The sequence below is a fragment of the Hetaerina americana genome, unplaced genomic scaffold (genome assembly GCF_022747635.1).
Source record: "Hetaerina americana unplaced genomic scaffold, ioHetAmer1.1.p SCAF_13, whole genome shotgun sequence".
Lineage (NCBI taxonomy): Eukaryota > Metazoa > Arthropoda > Insecta > Odonata > Calopterygidae > Hetaerina > Hetaerina americana.
In genome coordinates this window covers 7,660,137-7,676,063 of record NW_027286403.1, presented here as the reverse complement: position 1 = coordinate 7,676,063, position 15,927 = coordinate 7,660,137, and the positions used below count along the sequence as shown (strand labels likewise).

General features: G+C 36.5%; 1 protein-coding gene across 1 annotated transcript; it reads left to right on the top strand.

The window, feature by feature from the left end:
* The first annotated feature begins 8,739 nt into the window (after positions 1-8,739).
* LOC139686149 (neuropeptide CCHamide-1 receptor-like) lies at positions 8,740-14,470 on the top strand. The gene is made up of 2 exons (XM_071583335.1): positions 8,740-9,453; positions 13,675-14,470. Exons 1-2 carry the CDS (start codon positions 8,812-8,814, stop codon positions 14,278-14,280), a joined length of 1,248 nt encoding a protein of 415 aa, XP_071439436.1. The 5' UTR covers positions 8,740-8,811; the 3' UTR covers positions 14,281-14,470.
* The last annotated feature ends 1,457 nt before the right edge of the window (positions 14,471-15,927 follow it).

Genomic DNA, 15,927 nt, shown 5'->3' with positions numbered 1-15,927 from the left:
TTACAAAATTTTTAAATTTGCTCTGTGCCGCTTGGTAAGATTAAAATATTTCAAACCAGCCTTGTAATTATATTCAGCCGCTGTTTTGTTCTGGTTCATTTTTTTCAGAGTATAATTCAAATATATTTCAATTTCATTTAATAGTATTTTCCAAAAATATTTCTCATTAAACGAAAGATCACATAATTCAGCCGAAGCTCTTAAAATAATTTGTAAAATATCATAAATCTTTTACACTTCTTTTGAAACGTTAATTCTTTTATATGTTAAACAATATTGCCTTGATGTACTATGGGGAAATAGTTAATTTTTTCTCATGTAAAATCGCCTAATTGAAGAATAGTTGGCATGAGGTAGAACAAGCTCGGTTAAAATTTTCACTAGGAAGAATGTTTGTTCAATTTGATTACGTGGATTAACCCTTTTGTTAATGTTAGTCTCACTAAATTAGTCTCGTAATTAATCTCTAAAAAGGAGTACTTAGGGCTTAAAAGGATGAAACTAGGGGTTATATTTCATTTAGCCATCCGGGTTAACCTGGCGGGTTAATAATACTCCCATAGTTTTTCCAAATGGTCCTAGAATACCATTACGCCCCTAATACGACTGTTCTGAAAATTTTCATCCTTCTCACATGAGATTGGTTACACTAATCTGAATTTGATAAGATAAAATGATGAGATATAATTTATTATCATATCTTGATAGAAAAATATTCATAATTACGAGACAAAATATAAATGCCAAAATCACAGAGAAATAACAATCCTCATGCTTTATACACATTGTTGTAAAAACAATATGTAGGTCAATATCTAATAAGAGTAAATTTATGCACGAAATTTTGAAGATTAAGATAGCCTTAATTAATCTTTCTTCTTCTGAAATACACTCACGTCTGGTGAGTACACTCGCATTTCTTTACATCCTGGATACAAATAGATGTCACGTGTCACGGAGATCAAATGATGAATAGGAAAATAATTCAAATCATATGTCGCAACTTTATAAAATTTTTCTTGGAGAGAGAGGAAGGTTTCGCCATTTCAGTTTAAAATATTTTTTACTCTGTAGCGTATGATTTCTGCTCCTTGGAAAGATGGGGAGAGTTAATTTCACAGACACTACGAGGTCATGAATGAGTCTCTGAATAGGAATCCCAAAGCCGTCTGCACCTCTCCTTCTGGGAGTGATATTTGAAGAAGCTCCGTGAACCCCCACAGAGCAAGGGAATTTCAATGCGGACCAACAAAGAGCTCTTCAAAGTCACATTCATGACAGCAGAACATGCTAAACTCTTGCATTGCTCATTCCTTATTTACCTTGAGCGATAAGATCCGTAAATTTTCGCTAATTCAGCTCTTTAAGTTTCCTGATGAAAGGTCTACCTAAAAAGAGTTTAATTAAAATATAAATATTCTGCAAGTGATGGAATGTTTTTGGGGCACGCAATTGTAGCGTTGCCGTCAACAAACTTTTTTTTTCTGCCAATCGGACGAAAATATGCTTCGAGGTTCATACATATCAATTGGATACTCTTATTTGTTTTATATCATGAGGATGTGTATGATTAATAAGTCACGTATAGAGTTATTCCTTATTCACAATACCAAGGTTCACATTCTGTAAAGGTCAGAATAAAAAAATTAAGAAAATAATACATTTGAAAATATCAAATTGAGAAGTGACATTCATGCATGCAGAGTAATTTGAAATGAAACAGCCAATTGAGCCACCTAAACTAAAATTTGATGCGGGGGAGTGATGTACAGCTATAACAGCATCTTAAAACCCTCCAGTGATACTGAAGATTTTTGAGGCATGATAAAAAAGTCATATTCCATTTATCAAGGGTACAATCATCCAAGTAAATAGTTACAATTTAGTGCCGTTTCAGTTTTACGTGCAAATAGCTTGAAATCTCGCAGACAATATAGTCATTTTAACCGAAGAAATTCTATTGACAGCCGGAGACGATCTTGGATGTGGGGAAGTCATTCAGTATAACTTATTTCCCAGCATGTTTTCCTGCGGCAAAGTGGCACCAAGAATCAAAAGAGACGTTTAAGGGGTGACATGGTGGAATATCTTGAAAATTGCCAATTTTTAATCAGGCACGAAGAGTAGTATCAGTTAGAAGAAAATAGGAAGTATTAGAAATGTGTTCTACAGGAGCATGACACATATCATGTAACGATAGCTTAAGTAGCGATCGAGTTATCATTTGTTTAATATCAAATAACTTACCAAGTGGTTTGATAAAGAGGGAGAGTCGTAGAAAGTAAAATAAAGATTACAGGTTCAGGCTTCACTTTGTGGAAGGTTTGTATATCGTTACTGCAAATGAAAGATTTATTTTTCCGAAGAATAGCCTTGTAGATATCTCGACAGCATTAACTTCTTAATTAATCATCTGTATTGATTCAGGAAAACCCAGTAAAGCGAGACTCAATTAGAACTATTCAAATATGACTTACTTCTATCGGGTTAGTCTTAAGGCCAGCGGATACGATTTTTGGGATTTGCAAGAGGTATTTCATAAGGGTTTACATGGTGAACGGATTTATAAATTAAAACCCATCGGCATAATGGAGAGCGCAATAAATTTGGCTGAAGACTTTTTGTCGGAACGGGAACAGAGGGTAATCCTGGACGGCGCTAGTTCTGACAGTGTACGATTAAACTCAGGTGTGCCTTAGAGGTGTCTGTCTAATCGGGGAAGTAAAGTGTAGTATTGCTCCTCTTGATTTTTATAAACGATTTGAAACGCAAAGTGTAAAGTAAGATTGAGGTGTTCGTAGCTGACACGGTGATTAACCGGCATATTTCTGGGAAAGAGGATCGTTTAATACTAGCATAGATTCTACATTTTTCTTGTATTTGGAAAAAGTGTACAAAATGAAGATTGAAACTAAATCATAAAAAAATGTTCAGCAGTAAATTTATATGAAAAATGAACGGGAATTGTTTGAAAACTTGATGTAATTATCCTAGAATTAGTTAATACTGTAAAATACCTTGGTGTAACTCTGAAACTCTGAGGACTTATTATGGAATCCTCAATTACGTAAAATCTATGGGCAAGAAGGTAAAAAAATTGCGATTCTTCAGACGCATTGTTGAAAGAAGTGAATATAAGGTCAAGGAGCATTGCTAAGATGCTCCATTGAGGCCCTCTTTAAAATATGTATGAAGTGCATGGGAACCTACAGAAAAAGGCTTCATTCAGGAGTTGGGAAGGTTCAACACAGGGCAGCCCTTTTCGTTAAAAATTATTACAATAAAGCGAAAATAGTCACAGAAATGCTTCTAGAGTTGGGTTGGGAATCATTAAAACAAACAAATTTTAATATTAAAATGAAATTTTTCAATTCATTTAGAGCCGCTTTTTTCATATCTAATACTTTTCAGATAAGCATGCTAAAGGACTCCACCCAAGGTTAGTTTTGTCAATTCAGCAATAGAAATGCTGACCCGTGATGTGACACAACGGCTAATAAATAGCCTAAGGCATACATGCATGGATACGACAAAAATGTTGCTTATTATCAGTAGCATCATCATAAAGATCTTTATTGAGTGCGCTTTATTATATTTAAATTATTTTTTATTTTTTAATTTTCAATTTCATTCTTTAGTTTATTACGTTTGCGATGATTAATGGTCATTTAATATTCATGCACCTGAAATATTATGTAGGGTTGAAAGTTAAAGAGAACAAAATTGAATTAATTAAATCTCTCTTAGATTGGATTTGTGCACTCCTTGCCTAATACTTTTTTAAATCAGGATATGCCTGACAATCTTAAAGCTTTTTATGCAATTTAATAGTAAATGATCCATCTCGGCTAATACCATGTTTCATATGATAATTAAATACGTCTATCGTGAACAGTTTCATTATTATTTCATTCAGCTTTTGTTTATAGGTATAGTTTTCATTTGAACCATCTATGACGGAGGATATGACTTGCGGTACAGAAAAACATCAATGAACTAAATATAGAACCTTTTAAACTGATGTTGTAAAGCTTATGCAGCCGTAAGCCTGGTTAAGCGTCTGCATTTTGGATTATATTTTGAGGATAGTTATCAATTGTCTCTAAACGTAATAAAATATTTGTATAGCATGTGGAATTTAGGATGCTATGCCAGTGTAGTCTTACTGTTATACAATTAGCTGAACTTTACTCTGTTAAGCCAGAATTCTGGCATTTTTTAACACGTAAAGGGTTTTAATATTGGAATAAATGTAAACGACTCCTGGGTAACTTCGTGAAATCTTTGAATGTTCATGCTGTTATGACTGTATAATGCATGGTTACCTCTGTGCAATAAGACTAAAAAAATGCAAATTAAAAAAATACAAAAAAATGAACAAACAGGTTGCCCCTTATAATTACAATTACTAAATATTGTGTATTTTGACTTATTTCTAGACAAATAATATCCTGAGAACGGCGACTTTAATCAGATTCGTTGTCATTAAAAGAAAGTTTTTATTATGTTTCATAGCAAGCAATATTTTAAATCATTCCGTAAAATTATTTAATTTTGAGAGTTTATCATTAAATGAGCTCTTTGATCGTCATAGAGTTAACACCGTCACATTTCTAAGCCCTGTCTACAAAGACAAATTCCGACGTCCTAGACTAACCTACACTAAATCTACGCCTGCATTATACTTCGCAAGCTGCCGCAGGGGCGTGCGGGGGATGTGTTAAGTCACTAGATTTTTAATTCCACATATCCTTAATCTGCCTTTATTCCATCCGGTGTGAGTTTCCCTGCTTAACACCCTTGATTGTTCCCTTCTACGGCAGGACAACTGAACTAATCTATAACTTGGCGGAATGCTGTCCATTCATTTTTCATGTCTCCTGGCAACTCTCTTTTCTTATCTAGCAAGCTAATTACTTATTATGTTTTTATTTGCGTACAGCTTACCTTTTCCACGACCATATCTCAAAAGACCATCGTCTATCCTCAGCGACCAAGCTTCCAACGCGCAGAAAATCAGGCTCTGTAATGAATTTTATTTTTTCTTGTTTCTTGATGCTTACCCAGTTCCTGTCACCAACTCTTTCCGCCTAGGAAAAATCCCTACGCGAAATCCAAATTCATCCCGTTATAACCGTACTACTTTGACTTACTCAAAGAGCTTCTGTGGATTAACTCTGTTTTCTTATTTCTGTGTTTAATTAATGATTCGTTCGCCTCGACGATTCAAGCCCGTGTCCCTCGATATCCGCTCAAGTCCTTTAACCAGTTAAGGTACCGAGTCGTCCTCTTACACTACTAAATTTTGGTGGCTTTGAAGGAGTTAAAGAGCTTGAAAACCCCAAAAATATCTGAGTTTAAGAGGACGCCTCGGTAGCGTGACATGCTAAAGCACTCGGCTAGCCATCAAGAGATTCGGGTTTGAATATCCGTCTAGGTGAATAATATTTAATTTTTGACATGTTTTCATTATAATGAAATTTTACTGCGCACTTTACGGATGACTCCGGTAAAATATTCTATTGCGGCATCCCCCGCAGGTTCCTTGGATTAGTGGTTTACATTAGTTAACACAGATATGAAAATATTATCAATGGAACTAATTAATACTAGGCACCGCTTATGATGATATGGTTCTACCGGAAAATGAATAGATACGGACATGTAGGCATCTTAAATAAATAACGCCATTAAAATAAGTTCAAATTCAAAAAGTTGAAACTCGGATAGTGTTTGATTTTAATATTTCATTAGTTTACATAAAGACACGGCCGTAAATGAAATTCTGCTCATCCTATTACCAATCAAATCAAATGATACAGAAAATTAAGAACACCTCGGTGCCAAAATAGTTTGAAAATAGGATGGTTATGAGCTATTTGAGGAGTGCTGTGGTAAGTATGGAATATTTATCGCAGGAATTGCGTGGTTTGTGAAAGAATGCGAATCCAATGCTCTTTTAATGGAGAGTAAAATAAATGTTGAGGCCTTAAACTAGTATGGGCGTACTAATGAATGGATGGGGATCGAATCGCCGAAAAGTTATGAGCAGGCGGAGGAGAGGAAATGGTTGAAAAATGGGTTTAATGAGAAAATTCTTAATGAATATAATCGTGAGGGGACAATCATTACGAGGAATATCCGAAGTCTTCTAGATAAATAAAAATGCAAGAAATAGTATAATATGACTTGTATAAATATTTATTATACTTGCTCCATTGGCGCATGCAATACTACCTATGGCTTTACGGGCAATTAGTTGTGTGGCCATGAATTAATAGATTTGACCACTTTTAAATTTCCAGTTCTGCATGAGCTGTCTTGGCATGGTAAAGTTGAATAGTATAAACGGTTACGCTTCAATTCTATTTCCTCCTTTTATTCCTAATAACTGAATTGTAGTTGAATTTAACCCATGCTTAGAACTTAGTTATCCCTTAGCATGTATCGGAATATGTACGTCTTTTCAGAGATTTTAGTAAATGCTGTTCCCAATTCCTAACCACTTAAAACACTCTTCCTCCCTCTTATTCTATGCAGAACCCATCTGGTTCACCCCCGGCCGGAAGCCTTTTTGGTGGAACGTGGGTTATTTATAAAGAAGTATATCTAAAAGCACAATACGGCAACCACCCCGACGCCAAGCAAACCGTTTTTAACATTGTATTAATGCCCCCTCCTTACCGGCTACTTTATCAGCATTACCAATCCTCCTTCTCCGACGCCAAACATAAACTTTTTCCCCCAGTCTTCCTACCTCAACCAATCCTTTTCTTCCTCCCTCCTCTTCTCCTCCGCCCGGAGATATTTACACTGTTCTACATGTATTTTTGCCTGAAGATGTCATGTTATTACAAAACCTAGGTCGTAAAGCAAAAATTCAATGTGGAAAACCAAAGTTAGCTATCTTTCAATTTCAAAACATGTAAATGTAACATGTGATCAATGAATCAATTTATCGTGCCACAATAGGAAATACTCCAACATGGCTAATTTATGAAGCTTAAGTATGCTTTCTATGCAAATCAATTGCGTTTGTATAAACATAAATTACCTTCTCAATACATTTTACCCGATATCAATTTTACCAAAACTTTAAAAGTTATGGTGATGTCAGAAATATAATTCCGACCTTAATGTTTACTTGTAAATACGCGGTTGTGATTCATGGACATTGGTATTTGAAGTGTTGATGGGTCAAGTGAAATGACTTAAAATCACAGTTAGATCCTATAATAGGTCCTATAATTTCCCAGAATAATGACTCTGGGTTAGGATTCCGACAAGATGAAAACATCATATCAAATCTTCCCAGGTTTTATATACAAGAGTGGTCCCAGAAGTACCCGGCCTGAGATAGAGATGGTGGTAGTTGTGTACAAGGTTCACTGTATGAGAAAGTGCAAAATCTATAAAAGCATATATTTCAAGTCAGAAGACCCCACGTTGTTTAGTATTTGTTTGGCTCCCATTAATATTGAGCGTTTTCAGTGAATTTGTGAAAATGGGGAAAATTGCTCATCGCTAAGTGATGTAATACATTTATTTGGAAGGCCTTAGTATAACCAATATAAAAGCTGAACTGGATTCTTCTCTGGGTGAGTCTGCTCCTTCGTTTACCACAGTAAAATATTGGGCAGCACAGTGTAAACGAGGCCGTGCGAGCTGTCTAGACGAACACCGCATTGGTCGACGAAATGAGGCAACGACTCCAGAAACGGTGGAGAAAATCCACAAATAGATACTGGGTGATCGTCGACTGAAAATGCGTGAGCTAGTAGACATATAAGGCATTTCCAAAAGTGCGGTACATCGCATATTAACTGAAAATTTGGACATGAGAAAACTGTCTGCGAGATGGGTGCCGCGTTCGGTCACCCTCGAGGAAAAACAGTGTCCTAAAGATGTTTCAATTGAGTGTTTAGTAAGGTTTCACAGCAGCAAAGAACAATTTTTGCGCCGTTTCATAACCATTGATAAAACATGGGTCCATTACTTCACACCCGAGAAAATAACAATCAAAACAATGGATTCAAAAGGGAGAACCATCTCCAAAGAAGGAGAAGACCGTTTCATCTGCGAGCAAGGTCATGGCTTTGGTTTTTTGGGATGCGCGTGGAATAATTTTCATTGAATAACTTGAAAAAGGAAAAATTATAAACGGCGAGTATATTGCAAACTTATTGCAACGTTTGAGCGAAAAAAAATAAGCAAAAGCAGCCGCATTTGGCTAAGAAGAAAGTGTTTCTTCATCAAGAAATGCACCAGCTCACTAATCCGTAATTGCAATGGCCAAAATTCATGAATGAAAGTTTGACTTGGTACTTCATGGGCCCTATTTGAAAGGTTCAGCCCCATCGATTTATTTTCTGCTCGCAAATATATATATATATATATATATATATATATGCTTGGTTATTTGTTATCTAGCTACATAAGTGATCTAAAACCCTATTTGCTTGATTTATGGATCCCAAAGAACCAATCTGAAGGTTATGGGGCTTTTTTTCAATTTATTCTGATTGCATAGGGAAGATATAATTGTAAATAATATCTATATCTGAATTAAGTTATCCCACCTCGAGCCAGCCCTGGGTAATATGGTCCGTGTTCACTCGCCAGACATGAAAAGTTTGGAAGCCTTGGCATGTGAAGGAAAGTTGAAGGTATTATTAGCTTGTCTGTTCTTCATTTACTTAATGTTTAATCAGAAAAATTCCATTTTTTTCCAGAGTCAAAATCACCAGGGCCACTAGATCAGGCGTGTTCATTCCGCAGTTTCATTTAACGTGTGCAAAAAGAGGCCAAGGAATGGATTCAACGGGGTCGACGGAAACATTCATCCAGACACAAGTGAGCAACGTAACGTTCGTCCCCACCTCGAGGGGCGACGTGAGCAGTCTGATGCCCGAGATGAGGAACTGCTGCTCCCCGAACGAGGGCGAGTCGGAGGGGGAGTACGTCCCTTACGGCCAGCGACCCGAGACGTACATCGTCCCAATCCTGTTCGCTCTCATCTTCGTGGTGGGCGTCCTGGGGAACGGTACCCTTGTACTCATCTTCCTGAGGAACCGGAACATGCGCAACATCCCCAACACGTACATCTTGAGTCTCGCGCTCGGCGACCTGCTCGTGATTCTCACTTGCGTTCCGTTCACGTCAACCGTGTACACAGTTGAGTCATGGCCGTACGGCGAGCTAATTTGCAAGTTATCTGAGTGTGTCAAGGACGTGTCCATCGGCGTGTCAGTGTTCACGCTGACCGCTCTGAGCGCCGAGAGGTACTGCGCCATCGTGAACCCTATGCGAAGGCACGTTGGTCGCCTCTCCACCGGTCCCCTCACACTTATGTCCGCCATCGGCATCTGGATCCTTGCGCTTATCTTTGCCATGCCGGCGGCCATCTTCTCCTACATTGAAACCCACAGCGTGGTCGGAAACCGAAGCATTGAGGTACTTACTAAATCCAAACCCAAGGTTTAATAGACCTCCTCCATCCTCCCTCTCCCTGTTATGGGTTCAGAGACACCAATACAGTTTTATCGTCCTTAATCTAAAATCTAAAAGAATACAGAGGAGTAAAATATTTTTTACCCTAGGATCTACTCTCAGCAATGGGGAGTTAGTAACTGTTAGTAGAGCAAGAGATCTGAACTCCTCCTACCGAGGGAACCCAATTTTAAGTATCAAAAATATACTCAAATTCCTCAGGATTGAATAGGTTTCGTATGTGATTTATCAATAATAAAGATAATTTATATATATCATTAACGTTTTACCAGTATCCGTGGAAATAACCCAATTTTTAATTACGCCACAAAACAATTCTTTCTACCATTCTTTGCTTGTTATGAAATCTTTTGACGCGTCAACTGGGTTCAGACTGCGGTTGCCGTAAGACAAGTAAAACAGCGGTATTTTTCAAGATAACTAGGCAAAAATATTTTTTAAGCGAACATATGCTGGGAATAAAATACAAAATCTGAGAAAATAGCATTATTTCATAGTTTTAACTGCTAAATATAGTATTTCATGGAGTTAAGGGATTCTTAAATCGGATTTTCTCTAGTCTCAAGACATTTCAAGGTATATTCATTTTTGTATATTTATTTAAGCAGGTATGAACATTGTATAATATAATTTGTATTGCATAGATTGCCTTTTTGGATACGGAATGCAACGGAGGGGATGTGGATTAAGGCATTATAAAATATTATAAAAGGTCCTTTTTTTAATATTCCTTATTGAGTTGTAAAGAAGCTATATCATTCGTTAAAAACTATTCTAAATAACAAACCATCATCAACCAATTGAGTTTATTATTCCTGGAAACTAAAAGGTAGCGAGCCGCGTCACCTTTTTTTATGAATGTTGTTCTTTTTTGTTTTGTGTGTTTTGTGTGTTATTCTTTTGAAGTTTTGGTGCAGTATGGACGTGGAGCTTGCACAATATAATCCACTTATTAAAACCCACATAAATTACTACTAATTTCACAATACGAAAAATCAAATTTACTATTTAAGTTTAGTTTGGACAGAGATGAGTACTCATTAAATCAAGGACAGTTTTTCACCTGAAAGTTGACCTTCTAATTAAAAACCAAAGAATCATCTTCAAGTTCTATTTATTCGCGAGGTACCTACATGGCTCTAGTTAACTCACCTGGCACGTACTTTACTGAAACCACAAGCATGTAACATACAGGCTCAATAAAATTGGTGTTTTTACCCTAACTATGTCTCCAGACGATTACCATAAATTTAAGCTACCCATAAAGCCGCAATGCGTGCGTGCCGTTGGATGTTCGTTTCGAATAATAAAGTTCAAACCCGGGCCCAACATCAGTAACCGAACGTTTTACGCGGAGGCTACCGCGCAGGCTGTCTGCTTACTCACAAGGAATAACATACTTAAAGAGTTGTACATATAACAGTCTTGCAAGTTCTATCCCGAAATGACTGAGAAACGCCCTCGAAATTCGAGAATCTTATTAAAACTTCTCCTTTATACTTGGATTCGAATATCGTCTTTTAGTTTTGCAAGCCACTGTGGGAGAAATTTTGAGCGTGGAAAAGGACTTTGTCAACGTCGTATGAGAGGAAATGTTCAAGTTTTTGGAGACATATAAGATTGGATTAAAGTGACGAGAGAATGATGGTCTCCTCTATTTTATAAAAAAATTCCCTCTCTGTGGGTAAAAGAAGGAAGAAAATTAGCTGATAAAAATTAAAACGCGATGAGAATGTCCGCTTTCACCTGAGCCATTCAACATATACCTGAATTAGACAATGCATGAAGGAAAGGGAATTGACATAGCATAAAATAAAGCAATTAGAGAAGGAAAATACCTTTTCAGTATTTACTCATAACATTGCAGTGACAGAAAGGGCTTATATCCACCGTTTTCTCTGTGCACAGTAAAAAAAGCAGCAGTGAAAGTATATAAAGATAAATAAGCAGAAAACTGAAATGCTAACTTATTAAGTCAGAGACTAAATGAAAACTATGCCAGGAGAAGAAGAATAGGTGAAGGTGAGATTCATTGAATGGTAACAATAGAAACCAGTTGTTAAATAAGCCGCCAATCGAAGGAGACAATCATAAATGACTATTAATTATGCTACTCATGAAAATAGTCACATAAGTAGGATACATAATAGGTATACCCAGAAAATGTAAATTGAACAATGTAAGAAATCTGTAGTGCTTTCAACCCATCATTTAGATCCCATTCTAGCATTAAACCAACAAAAATTACAATAGGGCACCCAATACGTCGTCATCGTTCCTTAAACTCCACATGCATCGTTCAAGGAAATTTTTAGAAACGGATGAGCAGCGCCTTGCTTAATACTCTAGTTAAAATCACATTTTTGGAAACTGGGTGTTCTAATAAAACATACTATTCCGTGCTGTAATGTTATTCCTCAAATTCATTATGGTTCTTGTCCATTATCGTTTTAGTCTAATCTTGGGGGAAGTTGCGATAAACGGCAGTTCAAAGTGTTATTTCTTGTAGGATATATTCTGTTTGTGACCTTTTTTTTCTTCCCTGTGTCATTATACCTCAAGTGTGTTTCAAGCGAGTCATTCCGAACCGCTGGGGGTGACCATGGGATTATTTTTAAATACTATTTCCTCTTAATGTCGGAGCTAATCAAGGCAAATATTTAAAGAAGTTAATTGTGCAAATAACTAACCGATGCGGAATTCTTTGACAGAACTTACAAACTTTTCATTCAATTATAATTCAAAACAAGATCCGTAGATTGATGTTGACACCTGATTATGTCTTTGTTAGTCTAAACCTAGGTCGTGCATTATAATATATATGTGGAGGAACAAAGTGTTTTTTTCTAATCGTGCATTGGTTAACGTGCAAGAGTGTTAATTGAGAGCCATTTTGCCTCCGCTCTAGTGTCGAGTACAGGGATGTCGCATTGACTAAATCGACCATCGTCAATTTAGGGTATAATACACTTTCCATTTGAAGCCTTAATTTAATAGAATTCTTCGTTTAAACGTCTATTTTTAGTCATGTACCTCTAGTATTCCAATAGTTGCGACAATCAGATTTTTGAGATTCATTGCAAGACAGTCGTAGATAGCCATTGGAGAAATCAAAATACATAAGGTCGCAGCAATTAAAGGAGACCACCCAAATCTGAAGCCATTTGGGATAAGGGGATAATTTTGGAGGGATAATTTTTTCTGGTCCATTTAGCAAACTGTAAATTTTTATACGAGTATGTCACTGTATGAAGTATACTTAAACACTCATCTAGAATGGTTAAGGATTGGTGAAGTAAGGCCAAACCTCAATCCCGTACAAATACTCGTCTACGTAAATAAAGAATTGAAATATGTACGTATGTCGTGCCTCTTATTTTTGACCTGAAATAATGAAAAAATGAATCGATCTGTAGGATACAAAAAATACTGCTATTCTACAAAAATATAACTTGACTGTTATCGGTAACGATGCAGCTAACATGAATCTAAAAAAAATATCACACAGCTAAGCTAAGTGCCATGATACTTAAAGAGCGATTATAGTGATATATATTTTATCAGAAAATGTTTAAATCCGTGTCAAATCGCAAAAACCTTCAATAGCGATGAAGTCAGCTTTAAACGAGGATGAAGATTAGGTACATACGCGAGAGAGAGGGAACATTAGCCATTAAGGACCATGGAATTATTATGTGTACGCTTGGTATCCTAACTGATCTCGATTTCCATCAACGAAAAGAGCCGCCGAAGTGAGTTGTTCCCAACGATTGTATAATGCGTTCTATTCTGCTAGATTGAATATTTAAATGTCACCCTTGCCATGGGTAAAAATTATAAAACATAAGAGTTTACCATACCATAAAGCTACCATAGCTAAAACCCTCCATTATTAACAGCGTTTTCTTTGAGGCACAGTTGCGTAGATACTAAATATTTCCTCACATTTAAAATAAATTATGGGAATATTGAGACATGTTTGTCGTAGAAAGGATAAGAACCCATAGCAATGGAAGGGAAGGAAAATTTTGAGAGAAAATTTCGAAAAGAACTCATGACCCATTTAGCTACAAAAATTAAGAGCCTCTAATCTTCCGCCAAATTCCCCATTAATCCTTAACCCCATGAATCTATTCCTTTAATAAACGCTCATAAATTTTTCAGGTTTGCTACCCGTATCCAGATGATTTCGGGGAGTTTTACGCACGCTCCATGGTGCTGCTGAAATTCCTCACGTATTTCGCCATCCCCCTGTCCATCATCGCCTTCTTCTACATACTAATGGCAAAACACCTTGAAGCCAGCGCGAGGAACCTGCCTGGGGAAGCCGTAATGCAGTTGGCTCAGCAGCAGTCCAACCAAGTCCGAGCCCGAAAGAAAGTGGCCAAGATGGTTCTAGCGTTCGTCGTCATCTTCATTATCTGCTTCCTCCCGTACCAGATATTCACCCTCTGGTTTCACTTCTATCCTTACTCCCAGGAGGTTTATGATGAATTCTGGCACGCCTTCCGAATATTTGGATTCTGCTTAAGCTTTATCAACTCTTGCGTGAATCCCATCGCCCTTTACTGTGTGAGCAGGGCGTTTCGAAAGCACTACAATCGCTACTTATTTTGCTGCTGCGTCCCGTCCGGGCAGAGGAGATCCATTGAAGCAAAGTTCAGGAATCCGTCCACTTACGACTCGTCTCACTCTCTCGTACACTTCAACAGTACTCTCCGTCGCCATGACGTCACAACGTCGACAACATTCAACCTAGATAAAACTTGACCATTGTACGAGTAAATATCCGGGTTACCGTCAAAAATGAATGCTCTCATCTTCACGGCGGTTGTATATTATATTGTGCATGATGTGTAAAATGCCTGGAAAGTTTATTTGTTTCGCTAAAAAGTTTTAAATTTTAATGTTCCGTGATTTCATTGTCGTAAATGTGGTGTGAAATATTCAATGTTTCTAAAATCCTTATTCATGTAGTTCTCTCAATCACTGTCTACATTGAAGCATATGATCTGTACATGAGTTTCTAATAAAACCTTTGAACAATACACTCCTAAATTACAATTGAAGAAAAGACCTATTCCTGTTGCTTCGGAGAGAACTCTGGATACATACTCATTGGCGTCACTAATGGTCTTACATTATTTTGAAAGTGAATTGTAATTCATAAAAAGAAATGCTTGTAGAGAATGGTAAAATGTTACAATTTGTCTTTCAGGATGCCATATGAGAAGCCAATATCAGACTAAAATTTATTTACTCTTTGATATTATATGTCCAGAAAAAATATTTCCCTCATATATGAAAATACATTACTAATTCAATCAAATATGACCATAAATTATGGAAAAATTACGGCGAGTGATTTTATTCGGTTAATACGAAAAAATACATGCAAATTTAACTTACATTTGTTGTGCATTATATTTATTTAAAAATCGGGATGTTAAACGATAATGTAGTAATAGCTGCAAAAATCTTTTTGTTCCCTTTGACTCATTCTAATCAGAGTCACAGCTTTAAATACCCCTTGAAATTAAGTTTAATATATTAGGATAAGTTTTAACAGTCTTATAAGTCTCCATTAAATCAAATAATGACTTTCAAAACACCCCCTTTCCACAAGATAATTTCTCCCACCTTTTATGAAATACGAAATTTCTTATATAAAATTACAAGGTGTTTACTTTTCTACCTTCTTACGTTGGGCATAGTATGATTCATGGATACTCCACAAAGAAAAATACTTCAAAAGAGTCAATTATTATAACCGGGTACTTCCAAATCTATGTGCCAATTATCAGTAAATATACTTTTAATTTACAAACTAATATGAAGAATGAAATCGAATTCATGGTAATAGGCAGATGGTACTATGCCTAGGATTCCTATGGGTATGAAAAATATATATGATACCTAGAATAATTAGGATTTTTGCCAGAAGTATATAAAAGGAAGGTTTATAAAAAGAAGTTATATAAAAAAGAAGTACATAAAAAAGGAAGTATGCCAAGTACGAGGGTCATCCGGAAAGTAGTACCCGTTCGTGAAATAAAGACACAAAAGTAAATATTAACAAACATAAAAAATTTTATTTGAAAGAGGATACTTTAAACTACTTCTCAACATAATCTCCAAGCAAATTAAGGCATTTGTCATAACGTGTGACAAGTTTCTGTATTCCTGCTGCATAGTCCTTCGCCGCCAGCTCATTGAGATACGCGAGGGACCCATCTTGCACAAATTTTTGCATAATGCAGATGGTGTTTAACAATTTCATGAAAAATTGTTCGAGAAACATTGGGAAAATGCTCACAGATGTCATCAATTGTGACGCGCCGATCGTTCCTCACGAATTCGTCAACTGAGCTCACCAGTTGGTCTGTAATGACAGACGGTCTCTCCGAACGCTCATCG

Coding starts and splice junctions, on each gene's coding strand:
- LOC139686149 (XM_071583335.1), top strand. CDS start 8,812: ATGGATTCAACGGGGTCGACGGAAACATTCATCCAGACACAAGTGAGC. Junction 9,454..13,674: donor TCGGAAACCGAAGCATTGAG/GTACTTACTAAA, acceptor TAAATTTTTCAG/GTTTGCTACCCGTATCCAGA.